Source organism: Amphiprion ocellaris, chromosome 3 (assembly GCF_022539595.1).
Source record: "Amphiprion ocellaris isolate individual 3 ecotype Okinawa chromosome 3, ASM2253959v1, whole genome shotgun sequence".
Lineage (NCBI taxonomy): Eukaryota > Metazoa > Chordata > Actinopteri > Pomacentridae > Amphiprion > Amphiprion ocellaris.
In genome coordinates, this window is record NC_072768.1 from 1,664,869 (window position 1) to 1,692,253 (window position 27,385).

At 41.4% G+C, this 27,385-nt stretch overlaps 2 protein-coding genes across 2 annotated transcripts; one reads left to right on the forward strand and one right to left on the reverse strand.

The window, feature by feature from the left end:
• Nucleotides 1–257: 257 nt before the first annotated feature.
• On the reverse strand, nucleotides 258–5,419 carry agk (acylglycerol kinase). Its single transcript, XM_023269112.3, has 14 exons — nucleotides 5,151–5,419; nucleotides 5,027–5,066; nucleotides 4,101–4,180; nucleotides 3,914–3,989; nucleotides 3,685–3,810; nucleotides 3,515–3,609; nucleotides 3,297–3,366; nucleotides 3,083–3,162; nucleotides 2,936–2,993; nucleotides 1,573–1,720; nucleotides 1,236–1,333; nucleotides 1,072–1,142; nucleotides 877–961; nucleotides 258–737 (listed from the first exon to the last, which is right to left on the reverse strand). Exons 1-14 carry the CDS (start codon nucleotides 5,258–5,260, stop codon nucleotides 603–605), a joined length of 1,272 nt encoding a protein of 423 aa, XP_023124880.1. The 5' UTR covers nucleotides 5,261–5,419; the 3' UTR covers nucleotides 258–602.
• A 301-nt stretch (nucleotides 5,420–5,720) lies between these two features.
• On the forward strand, nucleotides 5,721–27,183 carry nup205 (nucleoporin 205). Its single transcript, XM_023269116.3, has 42 exons — nucleotides 5,721–5,874; nucleotides 7,544–7,686; nucleotides 7,856–8,027; nucleotides 8,238–8,382; nucleotides 8,535–8,694; nucleotides 8,883–9,111; nucleotides 9,775–9,939; nucleotides 10,040–10,215; nucleotides 10,379–10,495; nucleotides 10,631–10,768; nucleotides 10,926–11,076; nucleotides 11,223–11,428; nucleotides 11,525–11,707; nucleotides 12,520–12,570; nucleotides 12,975–13,184; nucleotides 13,264–13,501; nucleotides 13,593–13,782; nucleotides 13,915–14,035; nucleotides 14,499–14,580; nucleotides 14,733–14,897; nucleotides 14,984–15,108; nucleotides 15,204–15,318; nucleotides 15,828–15,977; nucleotides 17,298–17,372; nucleotides 17,511–17,668; nucleotides 17,754–17,834; nucleotides 18,100–18,291; nucleotides 18,410–18,611; nucleotides 18,741–18,839; nucleotides 18,994–19,142; nucleotides 20,175–20,366; nucleotides 20,501–20,622; nucleotides 21,019–21,151; nucleotides 21,976–22,102; nucleotides 22,243–22,316; nucleotides 23,442–23,570; nucleotides 23,783–23,909; nucleotides 24,132–24,304; nucleotides 24,956–25,085; nucleotides 25,270–25,398; nucleotides 25,587–25,663; nucleotides 26,682–27,183. Exons 1-42 carry the CDS (start codon nucleotides 5,847–5,849, stop codon nucleotides 26,832–26,834), a joined length of 5,982 nt encoding a protein of 1,993 aa, XP_023124884.1. The 5' UTR covers nucleotides 5,721–5,846; the 3' UTR covers nucleotides 26,835–27,183.
• Nucleotides 27,184–27,385: the final 202 nt, after the last annotated feature.

The following is a 27,385-nucleotide window of genomic DNA, read 5'->3' on the forward strand; positions in this document are numbered from 1 at the left end:
TAATCCTGCAGATTTTCTGTCGACACCATCTGTCAGATCTGACCCAGACTCACCAGGCAGGGTGCCAAAACTCCTGCAACACATTCACAACGGAGCTGCGTCTCTCTGTTCTGTATTAAATTGTCCAAACACACCACAACCTCTTCACACTCCCTTCTGATCTCACATTCATCTCTCAGTTTCCCTGTTTCTTCAGCCCGTACTCCTCGTTTAAACTGCTTGATGCTATGTTAATGTCACACTGGTAGAAAAACAGCTCAGGTGGACAGATTGTTTTTATTGACGATAAATATGATGGCCATAAGAAACCATTCAGTAAACCTGTTTCTGTGAGACCATCCGTATCTGGTCGCTGGCTTAGAAAACAAGCCTTGGTCCTGTAATGTTATCTTCTTTGTGACTGGTTAAAAATAACTGAATATTTTCGGTTTACGTGTCGTAAAACAGATTCAAACTGTCAGAAAACTGCTGGAGAAACAAAAGTCCATTTCTCCCAGTGAACTCCGGTTGCGATGGCATCTGGTCCTTTTGCTTTTGTGTGTCTCTCAGAATTAGTTTTTCTTGCTGCTGCTATCGTCTTCCCTCTGGTTTTACATTTCTCATCACTGCATCTGAGAGAGGAGCTGCTCTCGGCGCTCGGCACTGATGAAGAATCGCAGTTTCCGTGGCAACAGCCTCACCTCCACAGGCATGGCCTCGTACTCCTCGTTATCGATGTTGTAGAAGCCACCGGCACCCTGCGGGAATCAGGGGTGGGAAGTTAAAAACATTGAGCTTTAGAAAGTAGCCTGACTAAAACTGGCACAGTCCTGAAATAGACTTCATCTGCTCTGATGTAGCAGTGAATCAGATAAAATCATTTAAAGGAAGTCTGACCTCTGGCAGGTGCAGTTGGCAAGCACTGGCTTCCAGTTTTGTGGAGTTTTTAGTGAATAAAGTCGGGTCCTCTTCTTTTTTATTTCTAAAAAGAAGAATATTTACTCTCAGAAATGTCAAAATACACTTTCAAATAACATGCACTGCCTCATCTGTGCTGTCTGTGTGCAGCAGACTAATAAAATAAACACTGACCCAACAGTAATGAACTCGCCCACGCTGAAGTTGTTGGGTTCGGCACAGATCATCAGGGAGTCGTTTACGCGCTGCACGGTCCAGTAATAAAAAACAAGAGAGAGAAAGTATGATGTGCCGTGGTTTCACACAAACAGAAGATTTTACAATGATTTTAAACCCACCCGCTCCACTGGATTTTTATTGTGAGTTTGAATAAAGAGCTCTAACGTTGACAGCTGCTGCTCCTCCCACTGCTCTGGCTCCTCCTCTTTTGGAGGCTCTGAGCGCACGCGCACACACAGGCACACACACACACACACACACACACACAGACACACACACACACACACACACACACACACACACACACACACACACACACACACACACACACACACACACACACACACACACACACACACACACACACACACACACACACACACACAGCAAAAAGACAGTTAATAATAACACACATCATGCTGTGGTTCCAGTAACAAACCAATCACATCCACTCACCTTCCAGTGGTGGGCTCCAGTAGTTCTTCAGTCTGCAGATGATCCGGTACAGCAGGTTCGGTCTGGGGTGCTTCTGAGGAGGCTGGTCGGGGGGCCGAAGGTTGGGGGCCAAGTAGGAAACTGAGACGTCCCGGACCAGGGGCCACTCCTGAGAGAGTGTGGTGGAAGATTAGAAAACAATATTTGGACAGTGACACAATTTTTATGATTTTGCCTCCTGATTTTGCCTCAATAGAGTCATCAAGACATGACTGAAGTGTAGAGTTTCAGTGTCATTTTCACAGGGTAAATAATAATAATAATAATAATAATTTACTGATGAGCAAGTTTTACAGTCAGATGTGACATGGTTCCTCGTCAATTCATCACAACATAAAGATAACGATAAAAGGTCTGAAGATAATTATTAGCCGTTTATTGTATTTTTATTACTCTTATTTTCACTTCATTTTCTGTTAATCTGCTTCTCGTTATTAGTATACAGTTTACATCTTGGACTTGTATTATCGTATTATATTTTCTTTGTACTTTGAATTCTTTGTTATTTCTATTTTACTACTAACCTCTGTGTAATTGTGTATATTCCATTAACCATTGTTTACTGTTTATTGTATTTCACTCTGGCAAAATAATTTCCTCCGGGATGAATAAAGCAGATCTTATCTTATTGATGTGACTGCAGGATGAATTCTGAAAGCTGCACTTTTTGCTCAGATTCAGTCAAATGCTGCTAAACTTGTCAGATGGTGCATCACAGTATAGGTTCATAATAACCTCAGACATACAACCAAAGTAAACCAAGAGGTTTTTAGGGTTAACAAAATAGAGAATGCCCTTTAACGGCTGAGTCAGTCACCTGAAGTTTACCCACCTGAGCTGCTTTTCAGTAACTGAAGTCAAACTAAAGGCAGAAAAACCCACAAGGCTGCTCCATTAAAGACCAGACAAAGCAGCTAAAGGGATGAAACGATGGGTTCCAGACTCCACAAAGTATTAAAAATAATCCTTATATTTTTACTTTACTTTAGAGCCTGTGAAAATGGACACTATGAGGAAAAAATGGCTGTAATTCTTCAATGGTTAATGCAATATTTATGTTAAACCCCTTGAATTAAAGCTAGAATTCTACACTTCAGCCACTTCTTGATTGATTTATTTCAAATATCTTAAAGACTCTGTCACTCAGCAGACAGAATCTTAACAGTCTATGTCTATCGTGACTCAGAATTCAAGGATAAAAAAGGTTAAGATCTTCCTTATAACTTATGGCTTAAATGAAATTAAACATTGCCATTATCAGACAGTTTATAGCTCGAAATATTAAGGTTTCTCAAGCATGTTTAGGGAAGAAGCACAAACTTACCCTTAACGTGCTAAACCAGTGAGCTGCGTTCGTTTTCAGTGGTCCAAGGTACCAATATCTGCAGGGAAATATCATGGTTAATTATTCAAACATGCTGGAAATCATATAGTCATTATTTCCCAAAGGTTACAGTCTGAGGAGTCTTACTTGCTGATGGTTGCAGCCACATCTCTAAAAGCTCCCCAACGCAGCCCCATCAGAGCGAAGACCGGCTGCTCTTTCTCTCCCTACAGAAATAAACAAGCATTCGTTTATTTAACCTTTAACATTTCAAATTCAAACTACAAAGCATCAAATGTAAGTATCTGTGTCCAGGACTGACACCAGATTCCTGACTTTCATGCTGTGTGGAGTTTCTCACTTTGATTTGGAGCACGTCCAGAGGGACAGTTTCTCCTTTCAGAATAGACAGTGTTGCTGATGTGATGTCCCTGGAAAATTAAGAAGATGGAAAAACTACTTCAGTGACAAAATCTCTACTGTATAGTCAATAAATGAAACGTGTCCTGTGTAGTTTATTGTGCACATGTTCGGTGATAAAATCTGGATTAAAAAAAGCGTGATATTAAAGTTACTTACTTGACCTTGTTGTCGCTGAGCAGATGGAGACTCGGACTTAAAGAATTGTGAGAGCCGAGTGGAATGAATCCAATTGGTGTGTTGCTGAAGGTGTCCTTTAGTCAGAAAACATTAAGCTATGAGAATTCCAATTAATGAATGGTGACAGAATGACAGATTAACACACTTACTTGATCCGGCCTCCGTAGTAAACCTGTAATGACTTCCTGTAGCGTGCCGTCTCCTCCAGCCACGATCAGCATGTCTGTTTGCTCCATCAGCTCTATCAGTTTCTTTGCCTGGCCTTCATAATCCGTCTGCAGAGGAATGTGGAACATAAAAACACGATGTCATGCATGCTGACCCCCTCTCAGCACCACTAACTACTAATATATTTTAAGGTAAAATACAAAATGATACCTTGACTATTGTTATCTCCACACCAGCCAGGTGTAAAATCGGAGCAGCGTTCTTTTCAAACAGGTTGTTGGCTTTCCTGTAGAAGAAATGAAACTGGATGTTGGAAGTGTTCTGAGAAAAAAAATGTTGTCTGAAGTCTAGACATGAGTGTCAGTGAAACGTTGTGAGATTTGTGTGTTCCTCTCACCCACTGCAAGCCGCGGGGTTTAAAATCACAGTAGCTTTCCTCAGTCGCTCCTGAGGTGCTATCTGTTGACGGCCAAATTCCTAACAGACATTAAGATAATTAGGAACACAGTCACTGAAAGACCACTTACAGTTACACTAAAAAGTTAAAAGCATTCATATCCATAACAAATTTGGATTTAAAGTAAAATTTATTTAATCGGTGGGTTGCTTTTGGCTGGAAATAGCATAAATAAGTGACAACAGGGTGTAAGTCATTGTGTTAGAGAGCTAAAAAAAATTTTTAAAAAACTATTTCTGTCTTTTTTAAACTTTTTAACTAAAAATAAACTGTTCAAAACTAATCTTATGCCTTGACATTGTCCCAAATTTTTGAGAAAGGTCAATCTTCTATTCTGTTGCAATTGGATCTGGTAGTTTTTAATGTTTTAAAGCATTCTTAGATGTTATAAACTGAGAACAGCTGATGTTCTCTAGTCAGTTAGTGATTACTTCCAAGTCACGGCTACGACCAAAGAGCTTTGTGAGCTTGCTGTTAGGGTGCAACACGGAGACAGAGTTGTGCAGCTGATGATAAAACTATATATCATCAGCTGCACAGGTGTTTTGAAGTGTCAGAGGTCGCAGCACAATCCATAATCAAAAAGGACAAAGAGTTCCATGCTGTGAAATATCGAAGAAAGCATGGTAGGAAGCCAAAATTGTTTCCAGCACTGTCATGCAAAAAATAAAACAGCTATAGCTAATATGAATCATTAAAACGCAATCTGTAATCATAATGTGTCACTTGTTTAGGTCATTTCCGGCCAAAAGAAACCCAATAGTCAAGAAAAAATTCACTAGAAATTTAGCATGGATAATTTTGGGCTTAACTGTATATGACATCTTTGGTTGATAATCTGTGAGATAAAGTAAGTAAAGCCTCACCCTGGCCACCAGACAAGCCTCTCTGCGCAGGACACTGTCACTGTTCAGACACAAAACACACAATTTAAGATAAATGAACAGGCTTACACCCAGCTGTTTTAAATCCATAATCTGAGCTACCCACCAGTGTTTACCATATAGCCAGTACCCCCCATAGGAGAAGACGCACACAGCAAACGTGGACTTCTTCCAGTGGTTCCGTAGAGTCCGGAACACTTTGACAACCCGAGCCATGGTTCCGGTTTATCCTGAAATACCCCCAAACCCTCTGTTTTAATGCGGTGCTACATTCACGGCGTTACACACGATTTAAAGTGTTGAATGACAGATTTGTACCACAGCGGTCACAGCGTCTAGCATGGCTATGTTGGTGTAACGTCGAAACGGCACGGGCGGAAACGAGGCGGAACCGATGTTGGTGCCGCATCAAGTTGATCAACATGTTTCAATACAGCTGGCTTTATAAAAGTGTTGCAGAATATACTATTGTAAATCGAGACAATTTTATAAAATAGTAAATATAAATCAAATCGACGTAATGGCCATTTAAATTGTCTCTTTATATAAAAAAACTACAATTCCCTTCCGGGCTGGCCGCTCAGGCAAGACGGCTCTGAGGACCCCGCCTGAAAAATTTATAGCATTAGCGTTATGGCAATATTTAAGTTATAAATGTGTCTTAATGACCGACTATACACTTTGAATTAAGATTGTTGAGTTTTTTGTTCAATTAACGTGACCAAAGCTTTACAGAATTAATCATTTTAAATTTCACACAGGCACAAACCCAGAAGCTTCTGTCCAGTTTTCCGACAATATCATGGCGGCACAAATGGCGGTAAATTCAGGTATTAATACGCATTTCTTTAAGTAACTGTGTCCCAGTTTATTTCCAGTAGCATAAAATAATTGTTGATATACACGTAAGTACGAATATATCAGCTTTGTATCTGCAGTTTAATCGAATATGGTTTGTTTTGACCGCATGGTGTTCAAGTTGAAGCTAACTTAGCCTAGCCCATAGCAGATATACGTTTGGTTTGCTCATGTTGCTATCGGAATTAGTTATGGTCATTTATGTTTGAAACATTTTCACATTTATAGCTAAACAGTGGAACAGTATGACTTCTTTGATGCAGCACCTGTCAGATGGGTTAGCTGACCGGTTTACTTATTTGGAAGTAAAACTGAAACTAACCTATTATCAGAGTTTGGAATCGACACCTGCTATAGCTTTCTGCACTCCTGGATCTTTTCTGTGGCACTGCGTCTGAGTTATTTGGAAGTTTGTGCAAAGTCCAGGCTTGAACTTATTTCTGGTTTGGTATACATCTGCCAGTGAGTCAATGCTAATTGTTTAGTTACATGTATACCTTCTGGTAGCTCTATAGATAGTAGCACAGTTACCAGTAAATACAAAATCTAATTATATAGCGAATCTGAAACTACAGGAACAAACACTTACAGTTTGGGCTATGAGTTCTTGTATACTAAATACACAGGTAAAGTCAGCTATGTCTTTAGTCTTTTAAAGCTGTGTTTATACTGTTTAACCACACCTGTAGGAGCTGGAAGACGTTCACAGTATAAACTTTCACTACATAAGATCTTCCAGAGATGGATATCGCACATAGTAAATGGATATTGATTTTGTAAACAATGTCTCTAACCTAATTTAATTAAGATGAATTCTGTAAACAATGGTTTTTAAGTGCTTTGATGGATCATGTAAAAGCAGGATACCCAGAATTAAAGCAAAGAGACTATTACACAGTTTAAAGAATAGTCGTTTGAGTGGTGCAGTAGAGAAATATGACTGGTGTTACACATTTTTCTAACAACTTTAAATATTAAGGCTACAATATTGTTAATTATGCATTTTTTTTCCAGACTAATGTAAATTTTATGTCTAGCATCTGCAGTATTATTTAAAATAAAACCTTTCTCTGTTAAGGTTTTGACCATACAATATTACTAATTCTAAACGTTTACTTGACTGGTTGAAATATTAAGGTTCGATCCCTGCAGCATTGTTATTTAAAAGAAGCCACTGATTCTGATTCAGGATGACAAAGTCACCTTTACATTTTACATTTAAGCCTCAATCTTGGAACAACCAGACCTGAAATTTTAAGGCTGTGAGCTGGTTCAGATGGGGTCAGCATTTCTCCTATATAGCTTTAGGACACTCATTGTGCTATTAAAATGACCAGTGAAAGTTTTAAATCAGGGAACACAGAGCCAGTGGAGAGAAGCCAAGATTGAGATGATATAATCTTGTCTTCTACAATCAGTAAGAACCCAATCTGCTGCAGTAGTGGAGGGAAGCCAGGGACATTTAGTTTTGCCAGAAAGAAGTGGGTTCCTATAGTCAAGCTTAGATTGGACAACTTAATTTGATCTGCAGTTTGAAGCTTAGATCTGAATCAATTAGTCATAGAAAAGATTTATTAAAAGATAGTAGAATTATTGATTGATTAAAAAGCAAAGATCATTGAAGCCCATTTATTCACCCAGGAGCCAGTCTGTGGGGGCCACTAAAAGAGCTATGGGAAACGGTGGACGGGGCTGTGTTAAGGAAACAGCCGGAGAGCGTCCACCTCCTGGACCTGCAGCTGAAGAAACACAAACCGCACTTTCTGTCACTCTTTAAGAACCCGGTGAGTTACCGTGCAAGCAACACAGCTTTTGTAAACCATCATATTTTTGAATGTTGAAGAGTTTTGTTCCTGTGTAGTCTGCCGTCCTTAGTTTTGACATAAACTACCGTGATACACAGCGTGTCTTCTGGACCGTAATGTTATTAATGTCTGGTCTTATCATTGTCAGCCAAAGAGTGCCGAGCAGAGAGAGAAAGTACGTAAAGCCAGCACAGAAGGCATCGCCATCCAAGGGCAGCAGGGGGCCAGACTCCTTCCAGAACAGCTTCTGACGGAGGCTTTCATCCTCAGCGATCTGTTTGATATCGGAGAGTTGGCAGCTTTGGAGCTTCTGCTGGCAGGTAAAGTGGACTTAAGGAAACAGGCATGAGTTGTAAGAGAATTTATAGAGGAAGTTAGGCAGTAATTTTGGTGACAGTGCATTTTCTTCTATTTGTGGCAAAGATACAGAAAAACTGATCAAATTCACCATTTAGAGACAAAGACTTTAAGAAGTGCAGACATTAATATTTAACACATCTGACTGTCTAAATATGCTTTTCTTTTTCTAGGTGAACAACAGCAGCCCCATTTTCCAGGTCTGACACGAGGTCTAGTGGGTGTGTTGCTCTACTGGGATGGAAAACTTTGTATGGCCAACTCTCTACGTACACTCATCCAGTCACGACACGGCAAGACCTTCACTCTGGATCTGAGGTAAGAATCTTATCTATTAGTAGTACAGTCAGACATTAACTGGTGCTTTTAAGGGTCATGTGGTGGATATGTTTTTGTCCAGTTAGTTTTTTTCTTTAACTCCATATATGAATCTTTTGTTGACACATGCTGTCCTTTGGTTTGTCATTCAGTGGAGAGCTGGTGGCTTTGACAACACGGTTTACAGATGAGCTGATGAGCCAGGGTCTGACCAAGCGCATCCTAACCCTGGTGTCAGAGATAAATGTGACGCGGGAGTTTGAGCGGCTGCAGAAGGAGCGAGGCCTGGGAAATGAAAAGCACAGGAAGGAGGTGGGGGCAAGTCTTTTGTATCAATTTTAAACGAAAACATCAGTCATCAAAATACATTGATTGTAACTCATACAGAGTGTGTGCAGTGTAGCGCTACTGAATTTGTGATTGCACCAGTGGTAGAAACATTGAGTGGAAGAATAGAAGGATGGATGTGGACGGTGTTTAATTCCTGTTTCTGTCACCAGGTTTCTGACCTTATCAAAGAATGCCGACAGGCACTCGCAGACAGCTTGTTTTCTTGGACCTGCCAGTCACCCTTGACCAAAGAGGACACCCTGGCTCTGATTGGCAACCTGGAGACAGTGACAGCTCAAGCTGATGGCTCACTGGACAGTGTGAACCTGTCCCTTGTTATGGCGCTGCTCTACTGCCTGGATGTCAGCTTTATAGAGCAGGGGACTGAAGACAGAGAAGGTGAGGAGGTGTAATGCAGTTTACTGTTTGTTTAGGCCACTGGTTAGATCTGTTATAAACGAGCTGCTTGTGGGTCTGAATAAAGCTTGTTTTATGCTTGACGTGTCTGCACGGTCCGTGTGGCTCCATGTGGACGGATTTCGTAGTTTTAGCAGCCATGCCCCCTCACACAGCCCTTCTCAAGTGGAAAATTTCTGTCATGCACCTCCAAATTTTCTGACAACACAGACGGAGACTTGCTGATAACTGGCGGAAGAACAGGAGCTCCTAGCAGCAGAAGTTCAGAAATCCAGGCATTTATACGATTCATCACACAGAGATCACCGTGGTAACCAGGTTATGAACAATTCATGGCATGAAATTAAAACTAACTGCTGGAATGCAGCTATTGGGTAAAATGCCAGGTTTTAAGTGGTGTAAACAATGGCAAACTTCTTCTACTCTAGTACTGTGATAGACGTGTGTTTATGATACACTGCCCCCTGCAGTTTAGGAGCAGACGGAGCATAAAGCCACACACATTGTCTCGAGCAGATTTACAAGCGTCTCATTTCCACGTGTCACGTTTGTGCGGAAAGCAGAACCCAGCCTTAAGAAATGCTCCTGGTGTTGGTGTTGTGCTTGTACAGGTGTTGAAGGGTTGTCTGTGTCGTGTTCCGTCAGATCTGCTCCAGGCTCTCCCTCTGCTGACAGAGAGGCAGTATGTGTCTGCAGTGCACAGTCGTCTGATGGACGGTCAGCCGTGGAAGCTTCCAGGCCTGCAGGCTGTGTGTCGACTGGCCTGGGCTCTGTCTCTGAGAGTCCTGTCCCAGCTACCACAGGGCTCTGGTAAGACCTGTTGTTCTTTGACCTTTATTATGAATCCAGTTGTCTGAAATGGATATCAGTTCCCTAAGTTAGGAGGCTAAAATGTAATTTCTGTGTCCAGCTCTGGTCGAGTTCACTGAGGCAGATGAGGCTCTGGCTGATCAAGCTCTCCTGGGAGACGTCTTCCTGTTTATGAAGGAGGGAATGCTGGGATGTGAGAGTTTTGCCCGGGAAGAGTTTTTCATTCGCCGCCTCCATTCACTCATTACAGACTTTCTGGCACTCATGCCAATGAAGGTGAGAGAGGCTGTTAGTGTCCACTTTTACTGAAGCAGTCATTTATTTGTACAGATAAAATATTGTTAGAATTAGGTGTTATCTAATTAGTTATTGGATTGAATATGTTTCTGTTTTGCATATTGATTGAAGTATTCTACTGTCATTTCTTGACTTTCTGCAGGTGAAGCAGCTTCGTAACCGTGCCGACGAGGACGCCCGTCTGGTGCACATGTCTCTGCAGATGGACAGCGAGCTTCCATCATCGTTACGCAAAGACTTAGACCACCTCATGATTCTGGTTAGTCCATTATACATTTTAAGGATTTAACTGCTAATATTATAGTCTAATAGACAATAATAATAATAATAATAAACAGTAGAAAAAAATACAACGGCTTCTATGGGATGTCACAGTGCTGGTTGGTCTTTTCAGATTGGAGAATTTTACAGCAAAGACCCATTTGGGCTGGAGATGGGTCTAGAGTTCTGGTGTCCCACAGAATCTCTCCAGCACACTTCCCTGCAGGGATCCTACTTGGGAATGGCCCTGCAAAGGCCTCCACATAAACAGGTAAGGGTCGTGATTTCTGGGCATGAGTTACATTAGAAACTCTGATTATCTCCATGCCAGTAATTGTATTAAAAGGGAGTTGTACGGGGTTGTAGCTTGACCCTCACACCTTTACTTCTTTCTGTTATGTTTTTTATCTTCTTGTTCTTTGCTGCAGGTGGTTTTGTCCAAGTTTGTGCGTCAGATGGGAGACCTCCTGCCCTCCACCCTGTATATCTCCTATCTCCGAATGCTGAAAGGCCTCGCCAATGGTCCTCAGTGTGCCCACTACTGCTTCAGTCTGCTTAAAACCAACGGAGCTACACACAGTAAGATCAGATTGGTTCCATCTATCATCAAAGGCGATTACAAATTTCTACAATTAGAGCCTCAAGTATTTCTGTTTTATTATGTTGTTCATTGTTTGTTAGTTTAACTGAGTGATTACCAACTAAACTCTTGTACATCTGTGCAGGTGACAACATCCAGGGAGTTTCAGGCAGTCCGGTGTCTTGGGAACATTTCTTTCACTCCCTCATGCTGTACCACGAGAACCTGCGACGAGACCTTCCAAACCCAGACGCAGCCCACTACCGCCACCCACCGCTCAGAGGAATCACCCAGAGAGAAATGGAAGGACTGACTTCATTTTTGCAGTTGCTCACCACCATCATCACATGGGTAAGCACAGCATACAGCCAGGATGTTTTATTTTGTCCTCATATTATTAAGTGAAAGTCAACTGAGTGATTATTTCTTTCTTTTTTTCCCCTTTAGAGTGAAAATGCTCGACTGGCATTATGTGAGCATCCCCAGTGGACCCCGGTTGTGGTGATGTTGGGGTTGCTCCAGTGCAGTGTTCCTCCCATCCTGAAGGCTGAGCTCCTGCATTGCCTGGCAGCTTTCGGGAAGTCACCAGAGATCGCTGCCTCACTGTGGCAGTCACTGGAGTACACACAGGTAGAATAGAACATCTTTACTCAATGATTTTTACAACAAAGGAGAAACTGCCTGTTTTTAAAAAGTCAACATCATTACTGTAAGTTTATTTTTTTACCTATGCAATGCTCAAGGTTGAATCAGTGATGCGTTGAAATGAAAATATACTGTGCTTGCTGCCTTTTTTCTCAAACCCTTTGTGAATCTAGTTTTGCTGAATAAACTTTCCATCTACCGATAGTCTATGATGAGGGGAGTCCTCATTAGTGAAGCATCTTCTCTTTTATAAATCAAACATGAAATATGATAAAAGTCACATGAAGCATTCAAAATCATATTCTCTGGCAGCACTTTTCATTTTCTTTTTAAGTTTGTCAGATGTGATACTGTAATTTTATGGCGTTCAACAGAATTTCTTCAAAGTTCGGGCAATGTTCTGAGCTCAGCCATCAATTTTTAGACCTCATGCGTTCATTTCCAGCGTGACGACAAACAGTTGTTTCACAAGCCTTCAGAAACTCATGCAGGTCAAATTGGGATAATTAAGCACTCATCATTAACAGACTTTAAAACACTCACTAGCGTCACAATGTTAAGACTTCAAGTAACTCAACAGATTATGTAAAGGTTTTAACATATAACTGTCTGGTTATTCCCAGAAAAAAAACTTTCATTCTTTGACCAGTACAGTATTTGTGCCAGTATAGCCATTATCACTGCATCTCTTCTATTTTTATCTGAAACACTTGGTAGTGTTTTGACACTGTTTCAAGTGTTGAAGCTTGTTATGGTCTCAGATTTGTATTTTTGTAACTATGTTTTTTGTACCACAGATTCTTCAGACAGTGCGAGCCCCAGGACAGAGGCAAGCAGCAGGAATTGAGGTGAGTGAATGTGATGCTGGATTGTCTGAAATTTCAGTCTCTCTCAGTTCTGCTTCCCTCAGAATGTTTCATGAGTTTATAACCCAACTAAGTTGACACCTTGGGGATGCCTGGATCATTTTTTAATTAAGAATTTGGATCATGACCAAGGAGTAAAATTGAACTGTGATTTTTGGAACGAAATGTCTTGTTGTGATATAAAGTAATGCATTTATGATATCAGTGTGTTAGTGTATTTAAAATGCTATGTTGTGGGGAAAAAACTGCACTTTGCACAGTTCACTTGTAATTGAGGCTCCACTGCTGAAATTCTTCAAGGAGAATTTGTTTCATAGAGAGAATAAAAACTGACTTTTTTCTGCTGTCAGTGTGATAAACGTCATTTTTGTTTTCTTGACTCCCAGGTGGAGCTGAATGAGATCGAGTCGAGCTGTGAGGAGTACCCACTGACGCGAGGCTTCTGTCACCTGATCAGCACATTGGTCGAGAGCAGCTTGCCCGTTAATTTAGGGGCGGGGCTACGAGTGCCAGGCTTTCAGCCCTACCTGAACTTTCTGCGTGATTCTGTATTCCTCCCCTTCCCCACCAGAGCGTATCGTCGTCCAGCTGAGAAGGTGAAGTTCTCTTTTCCTGTCAGGGGGTAGACGTGTAGCTGACGCAGGCATATGTTAACTTTTGTCTTCTGTCTCTCAGTGGGAGGTGGCCGACTCTGTCCTGGAGGTGTTCCACAAGCTCCTCCGGGACTACGAGCCCCAGCCGTCAGACTTTGTCCAGGAGGTGGTGGAGCTGCAGGGCGAGCAGGTCCCAGCTCACAAGCCCCCCGGCCACAGCATCATGTTCCATCTGCTCAACGACTCGCCCATGCTGGCGCTCTGCCTCAGCCTGCTGGAGGAGGGTGTCCGCCAGCTGGACACCTATGCCCCCTTCCCTGGTGAGAGAACATATGCTGCTGCTGTCACAGAAGTGAAGATGGTGTGTGTGTGTGTGTGTGGTTGTTCTGATAACACACTCCTCATTTACAGGTAAGAAGCACTTGGAGTCGGCAGTGCTGCACTGCCTGTGTCTTCTGGACTTGGCTCTGGAGAAAGAGGTGGTGTTCATGGACCTTCTCAGGGAGAGCCAGTCCTCCCTGCTGGTCTCTCCTCTGGAGCAGCTCCTCCAGGGGGTCAGTCCTCAAACACGAAGGGCAGATCACATTGTCAATATTGCCAGGTAACACACAAAACATATAAGCTAAAATACTGTATTTTTACTGAGTTGACAGATGGTTATGCATCAAGTAATCAGACTTGTAAGTTTGCTTTTTGGGTGTAACTTGTGATGCACTTTGTTTGTCCCTGGCAGGTATCTGTATCACAGCAGCTCAAACCCAGAGGCTGCTTTCCAGAGTGCCAAGATCCTGCGCCGCATTGCCAACTACCCCAACATCCAGATCAGGCTGGTGGGAGATTTCACACACGACCAGGTAGGTGAAAGTGTAAACAGTTTTAAAGTCCCTCTTACGCAAATCTGACAACATTTTCAATAACAGACAAAAATAAACCATAATCATAAACATTGTGTAACTGGTATAATTTAAAAAATCTATATTCGAAATAGAGTAGAATTAAATACTTAACGTAATTCTACTTTTGATGTAGCCTCTTAAATATGCTTTACCTGAGATGGACTCATATGAAGACATATATATGTATTTGTGAGGGGTAATTAGCATTTTAGCCCTTATCCTTTGAATTAAATCAAACATAAGAAATTTAGTATGTGCTCTATAAGTATATTCATTTTTATACATTGCTATCCAAATTACTTGGAAACAGGCTTTGGGAAAAGGTCAGGTGGTGTGCTTTTGTGATTAGGCTTCAACGTGGTCATGTGTGAAGCTTTTGCTGTGTTTAAAGCTGAAATAAATTCATCTGTCCGTCCTTCAGGCTGTTAGTGACAAGCTTATGGCAGGATTTGTTGAATGTCTGGACAATGAAGAGGCAGAGGAGGAAGCAGAGAAAGGAGACGGTGAGAAAAACATTCCTCATCTACTGTTTGTCGTCTCGACAACATTTCACGAGCCTTAAAGCTGTACAGTCTTCTGCGTTGGATTCAAATCCTGCTGTTTTAATTCTATGTACTACACCCCCCACGCTTAAACTCACCGTCTTCACTTTTAGACTCGGACGCACAAAAGAAGGTGGCAAGAATCCGACATGAAACCCAGATCCATATCCTGAACCTGCTTATCACCTCACTGGACCTGAAGACACCCAATCTCGCCCTTTATCTTTTGGGTTATGAAGTCAAGAAGCCTGTTTCATCCACCAACCTCCAGGACCCAGGTGAGGGTCTGGCCTTAGCAGATAAACCTACTGATTTTAGTAGTTGTTGTGATCTTGACACAGTTTGTGTGGCTCATCTGTTCCAGGTGTGTTGGGTTGTCCACGTAGCTGCCTGCACGCCATCCTGAGTTTACTGCAGAGAGGCACTGAGAAGAGATCAGGACCTGTCCTCACACAGGAGGCCCCACATCTGGCGGAGCTCTGCTACCAGGTAAGAACAAAACAATGCTCTGACATGGAAGTCGGTCTCTGCAGTGGGAGATGTATAAATTCAGTGTATCAGAACTTTCATCTGTTGTTTCTCAGGTGATCTACCAGCTGTGTGCCTGCCCAGACACATCTGGACCCACCATGCGCTATTTGAGGACCAGCCAGGACTTCCTGTTCTCTCACCTGCAACACCTCCCCTTCATCCTGCCCGGTGAGCTCAGAATCCCTGCTGGTTTCATTGCTCTTAAAATAGAGGATAAATGCGCTATAGATGGAATGAATTAAACAAAAGAGGCAGGAAATAACACAGCAGTTCTGATATTAAAAGACACTCATTGTTTTGTGTCTTCGCTTAAGGGAAATAATGAATGGAAAAAATGCATCCTAAATATCAGCAATGGGAATCCCCTTTATTTTTTTCAAAGCTATATTAAAGTTTAAATGTCAGGGTATGTCTTTATTTGGTGGAAATCTGCTTTTTCTATTTATTTTTGGCAGCTACTTTTTATATGATGAACGAAAATGTCTTTCATGCTTGAACAAATGAAACCCCAATTTCCAAAATGGCTAAAAAAACCACAATTGTTTTGATTCTCAGTTCTTATCATTTCAACGTGGGCAAGTTTCCGTTGATGCCAAAAATTCCTCTACGCAAAATAAAACCCCAAATGTATTATCTTTTCTTGTCCTTACCTTGATTGTGCTCTTTCTTTTCCTCAGGCAACCAGATTGCTGCTCTCTCCCAGATGTCTTGGCTCATGAAAACAGCTGCAATTGAGCTGAGAGTGACTTCACTGAACCGCCAGCGATCGCATACGCAACGCCTCATCAGCCTCCTGTTGGACGACCAACCACACACACAGCACACAGGTATGTGGAGTGGAGTGTGAAAGGTTGGCTTTCCAAAATGCCAAAAAACTGATTCTGAATATTCTTCTAAGTCATTGCTCCTCTTTTTAATAGATGAGTTCACTGCAATTTATACACACCTTTTTGTTTGTTTAAATTTTTCATTGGTTTAGAGATTTTTTTAATCTTAATAGAAACTCAAAAGAGTTTTGAAATGTGCAAAAACCCTTGCATGTGCACTCAAACTCACAATCACCATGATTGCACAGCAGGGCTTATTGATTTATACACCTAAGAACTTCATATTTCATTTAATTTAATTTCATTTAGCAGACGCTTTCATCCAAAGCATCTGCAAGTAGAGACAACACAGGCGAGGATCTATTCAGGAGAAAACAACTAGGATTAACAAGTTCAAGTGTATATGTCAGGGGTCACTAACTGGTTGACCGCGGATCCGGACCCAGACCCCGTCTTATATGGACCCGGACCTGTGATCAGTAAACTGTAACAGGATTTTAAATTTGACGGGTTGCTTCTGTTTTACCGGTGCAGCTTTTCCAGTGTTTACGGCATTAGTTTATCAGGAAACACACAGACCAATTAGGTACGAGTTCAGCCATCCCATCTGACGCTACTCAGCCAGGTGAGATGCTGCATTGCAGACGCTAAACTCGCAGCTCTGTGATCAGAAAACAGGTGAGAGGTGAGAGACAGACAAAAAAGAAAAATAAATAAAGCGTCACCGAGAGGAAATTAGCCCTGCACATGCTGACCATGTTTGGATCGACGGCTTTCTCAACTATGAACATAATCCAAACTAAATCTGGTTCCAGACTCCCCAATGAGCTCCAGATGTGTTTGAGAATGATCCTGACACCATTCAGACCACGATTCAGAATACTGGCAGCTCAGTTCTTCCATTAAGCAGCAGGAATATAAGGGGAGGGATAGAAGACAGGAAAACATGTAAAAGTCTTCAATAGTTTAAATTATTTCAGATTTAGGTATTGTTATAGATGTATATAAGTTGGTTCAGGTTGTTCAGTCATTATTTTTTTCAAGTTCTGCACTTTATTTTCAGATGTACAGTTATATCAAGAGTTATTTTTGAATGTTGTCAAAATGTTTTTGAACCGTACTGAATTTATTTGATTTGACGGTCAGTTATTGATTACATGCAGACACTAATAAAAATACTAGGAAAAATCAACATATATCACATTAATTCAAGTTAGACATTATGATGTTCCGGACCTTTGCTTTATTACATTTTCTCTGACTGGACCTCTTTGAATTTTAGTTGAATACCCCTGATATATGTCATATGTTGCTTTTTAGCTGATGGGGAATCAGGCATGGAAGAAGAGACCAGATCCGTCAGCGGTTTTCTGCATTTTGACACAGTCTCTAAAGGTTTGTGCTGCAATCAGTTCAAACGATGTTAATTCTCCAGGCCTCTTTAGACACTTACTAATGAATTCTTCATGTGAGCTGTCAATTTAGGTTCTTTTTATGAAATATACCAGATTGACTTTGACTTTTTGTCATCAGTGCGCAGGAAGTTGCTGAGTGTGCTGGACGCCATCCATTTCAGTCAGGACATGCCTGAGCTGCTGCAGCTGGATTTCTTCGAGCGCACTCAGATAGAGCAGGTGATCTCCAACTGCGAGCACATCAATGAGCAGGGACACACTGTCTGCAACGTTAAGGTGGGTGGTTTTCTGTTTCTCTGATATGCTGTTTTTGAGTTTGATCTTCTGCTGATTCTTGTGTTTGTTCTGATTTTCCTCACAGTTGCTTCATAGAGTGCTGGTCGCTGAGGTGAACGCGCTGCAAGGGATGGCAGCAATTGGACAGAGGCCCCTGTTAATGGAAGTAAGTGAACTCCATCTAATGAGACTGTTTTGTTGTTTTTCTATGTGCGAGGCAGAAATACCCATAAAAGGAACCATTTCACAGTGGATTGTGTTTTTTAAAATTTTGCTTCTAATTGTTGTTACTGAAAAATTTACTTAACATTTTGCACTTAAAGTGCTCTAAAAATTCCACTGGATTTCCTGTCTCTAAACCTGTGGATCCTTTTTGAGTTTGAAGCTATTTTTGCCAAACATCATTACCATCCCTGGGTATATTCTTTTAGGAGGTGAACTCCATCCTCCAGCAGGTGGTGGAACGTAACCGCGTCCGTCGCAGTCTGAGCGCAAAGCGACATGCACTGCAGTCCTGGAGGAGCCTGGTGGAGACGCTGCTGACTGCCTGCCCAGTCGATCTCATACCTGCTGATGACAGGCAGCTCATCATCAGAGACCTGCTGCTGGACCTGCATGATAAGGTCAGTGACGATGAAAAGTTCCAGTTAAAATCACCTCACAGTGGGGAGCACGTTCAAGGATATTCCTGGTTTTGTTCTGTGCTGATTTCATGATTTAATGTTGCTGTGCTCTCTCCAGGTGCTATCTGAGGATGCAGCAGGAGAACTGATGCCCATTGTTGCTGGGGCAGTCTTCACTCTGACAGCCCACCTCAGCCAATCAGTGCTGTCTGAGCAGCAGCAGGGGGTGGGATTAGAAGCATCCTCAGGCTTTGCCTCCATCGCCAACTCGGCCCTTCACCTGATCCTCCGCAAGCTGCTGGACTTCATCCTTTGTACTGGTTGGTGATTTCTTTAAACCCTTTGACTCATAAACCTATATTTCTCACATGCCTCATGCTGTCAGGATAAAGTCTGGTCAGAATACAGAATACAGTGGATGTGTGATATAATGTGTTCTACCCTTGAAGGAGGTGGATACCAGCGTCTGCGTGCTCACCTCTATGGCTCTCTGCTGTATTACCTGCAAATTGCACAGAAACCTGAAGAACCAGACACTCTGCAGACAGGTACGACACAGAGTCTGTTAGTCTAAAGTTCATTTTTATTATCATCATCGAGTTTCCTTACAGATTATTTTACAGATTGATACCAGCTGAGGCATCGTATCATTTCAGAGTGTTCAGATTTTGTGTGATGATCTGAGATATCTCTTGCTTGCAGCTGGGAAAGCGATGTGGGAGCGTCTCACAGCCCCTGAAGATGGTTTCTCTAAACTACAGAGGGAGAACCTCTCCATCATTGAGAGCTATGGCCAGGCTCTGATGGAGGTCGTGTGTAGAGATGCTTGTGACGGCCATGAAATCAGCAGGGTAAGGTCCTAACTATACGCTCTCTCAGCGTGTGTTTCAGCCTCATACTGCACGTTTTGTGATATTTTGTTCCTGCCAGTTCTGATTGCATCACATCTGTAATACAGGGGGTCCTCGGTCTCTGACGTCCTCAACTTACGTGGTTTCACCATTACATCAGAATTGATTACGGGCGTTCCTCAGTTTAATGTAAGGCGTTTTGTCGTTACTTCGGAACTGGTTACGTGGAACTGGGTACGTGGAACTAGTTGGCGAACGGAGCGGATGAATACGTCATCACACGGCGCTATCAGACAGCTTTGTTTCCATTCTCTGGTTGTACACCACCTTGGATTGTGCTACATTCACTTACTTTTTGTCCTTCATTATGGCTCCCAGCGTAAGTCAGACTCTTCTGATGCTTGGAAGAAAAGGAAAGCCGTCTCCATGGAAGTGAAATTAGATAGGATAAAATGCTGGGAACAGGAAGAAACACCGACCAACATGGGTCAAGTTGTAAAAACAGGTCAACATATTGTAGCGACCCTCTGTGATGAATGAGTGAGACTTTATCTGGTTCTCTGCTGGTTTATTGAACCTTCACACAGGCTACTGTGGGCCGTAGCCAACGCCAGAATAACTAGAAAAACCCCATAACTTAGCTCCAGAATTAGCCGCCGTTCCCAGCTCTCTCTACTGCTGACTCTCAGCCAATCAGAGGTGAACTAACTAAACATGGCACGTTCACTGACATTAGGTAAATCTGGAACTGAACAATAAACACTGAAACCTCAACATCAACAACAATCTCAGTTCATTACAATATTCTGTTATCTTCTAGTAAAATGATTCATACATGCATGAAAGTCGTTGGTATTCATGACTTTTATGAAGAACCGATCAACATCGTGATGCACGGAATGGCTTTGTTTACATTTACGCCGGAGTTCTGACTTGCGGCGAAAATCGACTTATGTAGATCTGCAGGAACGGAACTCTGACCTAAGTCGAGGACTTCCTGTACTTACTGTGACTTCCCTCTCTGTCCACCAGATGCTGGCTCTAGCAGTGCTGGACCGTATCCTGTCTATAGACCGTCAGAATCAGTGGCTGGTGTACATCTGTAACAGCGGCTACCTGCGGTCTGTAGTGGAGAGCCTGAGACAGGATGACGCCGCCGTGCAGAGCCTCCTCACACCTCAGCCTCCCCTCCTCAAACCGCTCTACATCTATGAAAGCAAGATGGTGAGGAAGTCATTATAGAGACAGAGTATTTGCATATTGTTTGAGTCTTAAAGCCCCTTATGGCCAGTGGAGTGTGCCTAAAGCCTCTGTAAGAACAGGATTATGGAGGTACTAACAGTGTTGTGTGTCTGTAGGCTCTTCTGACTCGTGTGGCTAAGACAGGCCAGGGAGCAGTGGAGCTGCTGCGCTGTGGCCTGGTGGTGCAGCTGATCGAGTGTCAGGTGTTTGACATGGTACCTGACAGCGATGCACACAGGTATGGGAGGGGGAGAGCGGCTGGATTAACTATTGTTTTATCACAGCAACACTTAGATGCAAATTTTTAACTTGGTCGTTTGTAAGAAGGAAGATAATTTCCCTATAAATTCCCACCCACTTCCTAGACTTCTGATTTGAATAATTTTTCAGAAATGTGTATTAACTAAGAAATAAATACCATGATTGATAATTCTGGACTAAAGTAACTAAACTAAAAGTGCCCTAGTCGGTCAACAGTTTGCCCTTCAACAGAAATTTCTCTTTTTTTTTTAACTCTGTTTTGTACATTTAACTGACTTGACGTTCTTTGTCCAGCTGAGCTCTCCTTTTCAGGAGTATATTTGTATATTTGTTCTATCTCTTATTCTTGTCTCTGTTCCCCTGTACATTGCAGAGTAATGAGGGACCCATCAGGCTTTATCCCCAGTCCCATGGACCGCTACAGGCAGATTCTTCTACCAACCTTGAGGCTGTTTCAGGTGATCCTGACGTCTACCTCCATAAATCACCAGCAGGGGGCAGCGCAGGTAAGCACAAAAGGCTGTTAAATCTCTGAGACAGCACTCAGCGTTTTGGGATTTATGTTTTAACCCTCTGAACACAAAGCACTTTCCTGGCATTTTATTTCTCCTGTCACAGTTCACTCACTGTGGACTCATTTTCACTGCAATCTAAAATCATGCACATCTATGGAAACAGCACAACCATGGTAAGAAGTAGAAAGACCTGAAAATGTCTGAATCAACATGGACAGCATTTCTCCAAGTGCCCACAGGTGTTAGATATAATTGGAAAAATGGCTGCTCTACATTCTATAGACATATTACTACTTACATATTTGATTTGTCTCCATTCTTGTCTTCAATCTGCCCCCTGTAAACACAGTTTGAAATTCAGCCAAAAAGTGCCTAAAATATTGTCAAGCTGACTGATTTGATCTGGTTTCTGCAAACAACTTCTTTATGTAAGTAATCAAGAATTAAGCCATTGAAGTATCAAGATTTTAAGAAGATTTTAAGCATAGAATTGGTTGTTTTTGCCAACGAAACCAAATGTTACACATAATTAGTTCAAGGACCGTCTGAAAATTGAATGCCAGACAAATCATCCTGTTTTTACCGTTTCTTGTTCTAATAAATGCTGTAGTTTTGACAGTAAATTAAAAAACAAAACATGGCTTTCAAAACCACTGTTTGGTTTTCCTATTGGGTTTACTGTGCTAGTGAGTCTGTCTTGTTGATCTTTACTGGGATTAATGGTTCATCTGTGATTAGCTGGCTAACAGACACAAAGTAGGATTTGAAAGTGTATAATTAACAATGAGGGTGTGTGTCTGTCTGTGTCTGTTCAGGTCCTCCAGTGGCTGATAGTTCATGCAGACACCATCCAGTCCCTCCTGCGCTGCCAGGAGCTCAGCATGGGAGCGCTGCAGGAACTCTCTTTACTTACAGGCATCATCAGTAAGACGGCTCTGCCAGGTACAAACATAACCGCTCACGCCTTGCTCTTTAAATTCACTCCACCGTGTTCTCTGCTTTCCTCATTTCCATTCAGCAAATCACATATTTCCATATCAGCGGTCTGGTGTATGATGTTCATGTCCTGCTTGGTGTCATAGGTGCCCTTGAGATGGGTGGAGAGGTCAACAGTGCTGCACTCATGGAGTTCCAGGGTCACATAAACAGATTCCAGGTCAGACAGTTTCCAATTGGTTTAATAACTGTCATCTCCAGGGGTCTAATTCAGGGGTGTCCAACATGCAGCCCGTGGGCCAAAAGCGGTCCTCCAGAGGGTCCAATCCGGCCCTCAAAGTGTAGAAATTCCAGAGAAGACATTAACTGCAGATTGTAAATTAGTAAAACTATAAATTTAAAATAATTTCTAGATCATGACAAGTTGTTTTGAAGTAAAATACTAGATTGTTCATTGTTCTTTTCTCATTTTGTGTCTCATTTTTGTAATACTTTGTCGTGTTTTTGTTGTTTTTTGTCTTTTGTTGTTGGTCTCATGTTTGTCGTTTCGTGTTTCCTGTTTGTCTCTCTTGTGTTTTTTGTCTTATTTTTGTCATTTTGTGTTTTGCTTTTTTCGTTGTTTTGTTTCTCATTTTTGTTTTTTGTTTTTTTTTGCCTCATTTTTGTTGTTTAGATTATTTTTTTTTCCCCATTTTGTTTCTCGCCTTTGTCATTTTTTGTCTTGTTTGTGTCATTTATGGAATTTTTTGTCTTGTATTTATCATTTGTCCATTTTTTTGTCTCTTTTCTTGTTATGTTTTGTGTCGTTTCTCATTTTTTTAACATTTTGTTTTTTGCTTTTGGCATTTTGTGTCAAATTTTTTAAAAATATTTTGTCTTGTTTTTGTTGTTTTTTGTCCTTTTTGTCTAACTTTTGTTGTTTTGATCATAAACTATATGGTTCAGTTTCAGATGACTAAATGTTGTGTTCCTTTGTAGACACTCTGTGATCTGGAAGTTGTAATGTGGTAATGATAAATTGAGGCTGAATGTTGCTGAAATTTAACTTATTTTTCTTTAGAAATTTCAGGTTGTTCATGACATTTTGTAGAAAGATAATTCCTTTACATGTGAACATTTTTGCACTAAAACAAAGGAAAACTTTGAAATTGTCATAATTTGTAGGTTATTATGGTAAGTGCTTTACTGGTTCAGCCCATTTGAGATCAAACTGGCCAAAATGTGGAACCTGAACTAAAATGACTTTTGACACCCCTGGTCTAATTTGTTTGTATCCCTGTTAATTCACCAGCTTTTCCGCATACATAATACACGATCTAAAATAACTTGTCTGTTCTTTTTTTAGCGCCTCTGTCTGTCGCTGCTCGGTCGTCTGGCAGGAGGTGAACGGGAAAGGTTGCTAAAGCAGGCTGAGATCTCTGCGCCTGGAGACTCTGCAGAGCGACGAGAAGAGATGGAAGTGGCCATGCAACAGGTTTTACATTAATCACTCTGTAAATATAAGAGATGTCAGGTGTATTCTCAGTGACAAACCTCCTGTTAATCAGTAGGAGGTTACCAAGGACACATTTTGAGTATTATAACAGTAAAAATTTCACTGAGGGAAGGGATAAAAATAGCACCATAGCCACGATTATTCAGTTGTGCCTCGTCAGTGACCTGAGCCATGCTGTCCTCTGTCCCTAGGTGTGTGCTAACATCATGGAGTACTGCCAAACCCTCCTGCTGCAGAGCTCAGCCCAGGCTCAGTTCAGCATCTGCCTCTTCAGCCCGTCAGGCAGCGAGCCAGCTGGCAGGGACAGAGGACGCACCGGTCAGTGATGTTCTGCCCACACTTAAGAAGAGGAAAAAGGATTTAAATCACTGTTGAACATGCCGTGTTTTCCGCCTTTACAGTACCGGACCTCTTCTGTTTGTGAAATGTCCTTTTCCGGATTTGAAAACAGTTTAGAAATCCAGAATTTCTATTTTCAGAAACACTCATCCACTTGCACAAATATGATACTGAACTGTGGCTCTTGTTTTTTTTTTTCAGATCTCTCATCCACTCTGCCATCAGTGGCGTACTCCAGAGTCCCTAGTCTGGGTCTGGTCCTGTACCTGCTGAAGAACAGCGCTGCAGATTTCTTCAGGTTCCATCAGAGTCACAGACAAAGCTTGGGGAAGCTGCAGAGCCTGGATCAGCTGCCTCCTGAGGAGCTCAAGGAGGTAATGTTGGACCACGACATTGGTCTGTTTCCCAAATAATAGTTAACCCTCCTGCTGTCTTCATTCACGGGCACCAAAAAATATTCTTTCCTTGTCTGAAAAAAATCCAAAAAATCAGCAAAAAAATTCCCCAAATTTCTGAAAATTTGCAAAACCTTCCGGAAGAAAAGTCCAATAATCCCTTAAAAGTTTCCCTTAAAAGTTTTATTTGAAAAAAATTACCCAAATTTGGCAAGAAGATTCTTGTAAATATTTTCAAAAAATTAGTAAAGATGTTCCCAAAAAATCCTAAAAATATCTAAAGTGATTACATATACATTATATATAAAATTGAATTGAAAAAATATATATATAATTTTTAAATATCTAATATTTTTTTAAGAACATTCAAAAAAAAATTTATGTGAATGTTCTTAAACATTTTTAACATTTTTTCCACCAAAAAATGTTCAAAGATTTCCCAAAAATGTTGAAAATGTGGACATCAAAAGTTTCAGTGTGAAAATCTTTTTTTTCTCCACATTTTCAAACTTTAAAACGGGTCAATTTTGACGCGCAGGACGACACGAGGGTTAAACATTCTTTATTTTATGCACCTTATTGGCTCCACTGCTTTGTCTTCTGTTCTAACCTCAGACTTCTCCTCTGTAGTTGTGCCAGGGCCTGGTGTCAGGCCCAGGAGGGGTGGAGAAAATCTCCTCAGTCCAGAGGAACTTGCTGGCCAAGAGACGCCTGGTCCAGCTCATCAACAACAGAGCCAAGCTGCTGGCCCTCTGCTCCTGTATCCTTTGGTCCCTGCAGACACTGCTGTAGTCACAGGACTAATGGCGTTAAACTAAATAAGTTTCTGACTGAGTTAAAAATGGACTCCTTCACTCTCTGTCAATTGATTTTCTATAATTGTCTGAAGGAGATGGTATCATAATGAGGTTCTGTTAAAATGCCTTGACCTGCCTCTTCTTCAGACGTCATTGAGACCTGCTTATTTGTGCTGTGGCGCCACCTGGAGTACTACCTGCTGCACTGTACCCCCACTGACCCCAAAGATTCCCTGTTGCCTGGAGCCGGTTTATTTAGGTCACGCCTGACAGATGGTGAGAAAATATGTTCAGGATAAAATGCATGTATGAGCCAGGAATGCGTTCGTTTTACTTTCAGACTGTTTGTTAAAGCAAATTATTCTTAATCGGTTAATGAGGGCAGAACTGACAGAGCTAGAACCAGTTAGGACTGTTTGTGTTCCTTCGTTCTCTGGTTTGTTCATGTTAAGTTTATTTTTCAGACTCCTTTGGCGGGTTGCAGGCGAGTGGAGGCCGTGGACTGGGCCTGTCCAGAGTCAGTCAACAAGACCTCGACCTGGTAAGAGATGTTTGTAAACTGGCAACTACCTGCATGTGTGTTTGGCACACTGAAGCATAAGTGTGATGTTTGTTTACTGCAGGGGTGTTAAACATGTGGCCCGTGGGCCAAAAGTGGTCCTCCAGAGGGTCCAATCCGGCCCTCAAAGTGTAAAAATTCCAGAGAAGACATTAACTGCAGATTGTAAATTAGTAAAACTATAAATTTAAAATCATTTCTAGACCATGACAAGTTGTTTTGATCAGAAAGTAAAATACTAGATTGTTCACCTTGTCTCGTTTTTGTAATGTTTTGTCTTGTTTTTGTCCTTTTTTTGTCTGACTTTTGTTGTCTCATGTTTTTGTTGTTTTGTGTTTCCTTTTTGTCTTGCTTGTGTTTTTTTGTCTTATTGTTGTCATTTTGTGTTTTGCTTTATTTGTTGTTTTGTGTATCGTTTTTGTCATTTGTCTCACTTTTTTGTCGCTTTGGCTGTTTTGTCTAAGTTTTTGTCTTTTTGTTTTGTGTCATTTTTGTCGTTTTGTGTCTAATTTTTGTCATTGTTTGCCTTGTTTCTGTTGTTTTTTTGTCTGATTTTTGACGTTTGTCTCATGTTTTTGTCGTTTTGTTTCCTTTTTGTATCGCTTGTTTTTTGTCTTTTTTTTTGTCTTTTTTTGTTGACACAGGCATAATATTGTTGAAATTGAACTTCATTTTCTTAAGAAATTTCAGGTTGTTCATGATGTTTTGTAGAAAGATAATTCTTTAAATGTGAACATATTCAGACTGTACTTTTTTGTACTAAAACAAAGGAAACTTTTGGAGTTGTGGTTATTTATAGGTTATTATGCTGGGATTTTACTGGTCTGACCCACTAAATTGGGCTGAATTTGAATGAGTTTGACACCCCTGTTTTACAGTTTGAATGCAAGCTTAGACGAACATCAAGCTGTGTTAATAAATGTTATAAATCTTGAAGTACAGTCTCTCTACAGCTACATTATTCCTAATCCATCTGTCTTTGCTGTCTGTGTGAACGCAGCTGAAAAGCGACATGGCTGCAGGATTCGGCGAGGCTCTGCAGAGGAAGCTGCTGGAGGTGGAGGGTCTGTACAGCCAGGTCCGCTCTCGCTACACCTTCATACAGGCCCTCGTCCGCAGGATCCGCGGCCTCCTCCGACAGCCCAAAAGCTGAAACAGGAATACAGAAAGACTGGCCAAAACCCAAATCCTCCCTCTCTTACCGAGCTGATTTCTCGACCATGCAGAAAAATGAGCAACACCAGAAATCTTCTAAGGACTCCGACTTTGGGTTAGTTTGCTTTTTTCTGGCGACACCAATCACTTCTATCGCAGGATGTTAAACAATGTGTTGGGACTTGTGCCACCAGTTCTAATTATGTTGACTAACTGTGTACCAGGAGCATTTTTTGAAGAAAAAATGCAGATTTTTACTTGTTGAGAGGAAGTTTGATATTATTTGTTTGATCTGATGTCTCCTTTTTTCCCTTTTGTGAAAATAAACGTTTTCTAAATCTGTTAAATACTACGTCTAGTACACACTCAGCATTAATTAGCTGTTTATTTGTAACAATGGCAAATTAGAGTTAAATGCCTGTTGACATGTACTCGGTTGAGTATGATTCAGACTTGTGACATTTTGACTTTGCTGATACCTGATGATTTTTGTGTCAGATTGTTATCACTGATTCTTTCCGCTGCAGACTTGCATATAAGACTGGGTTG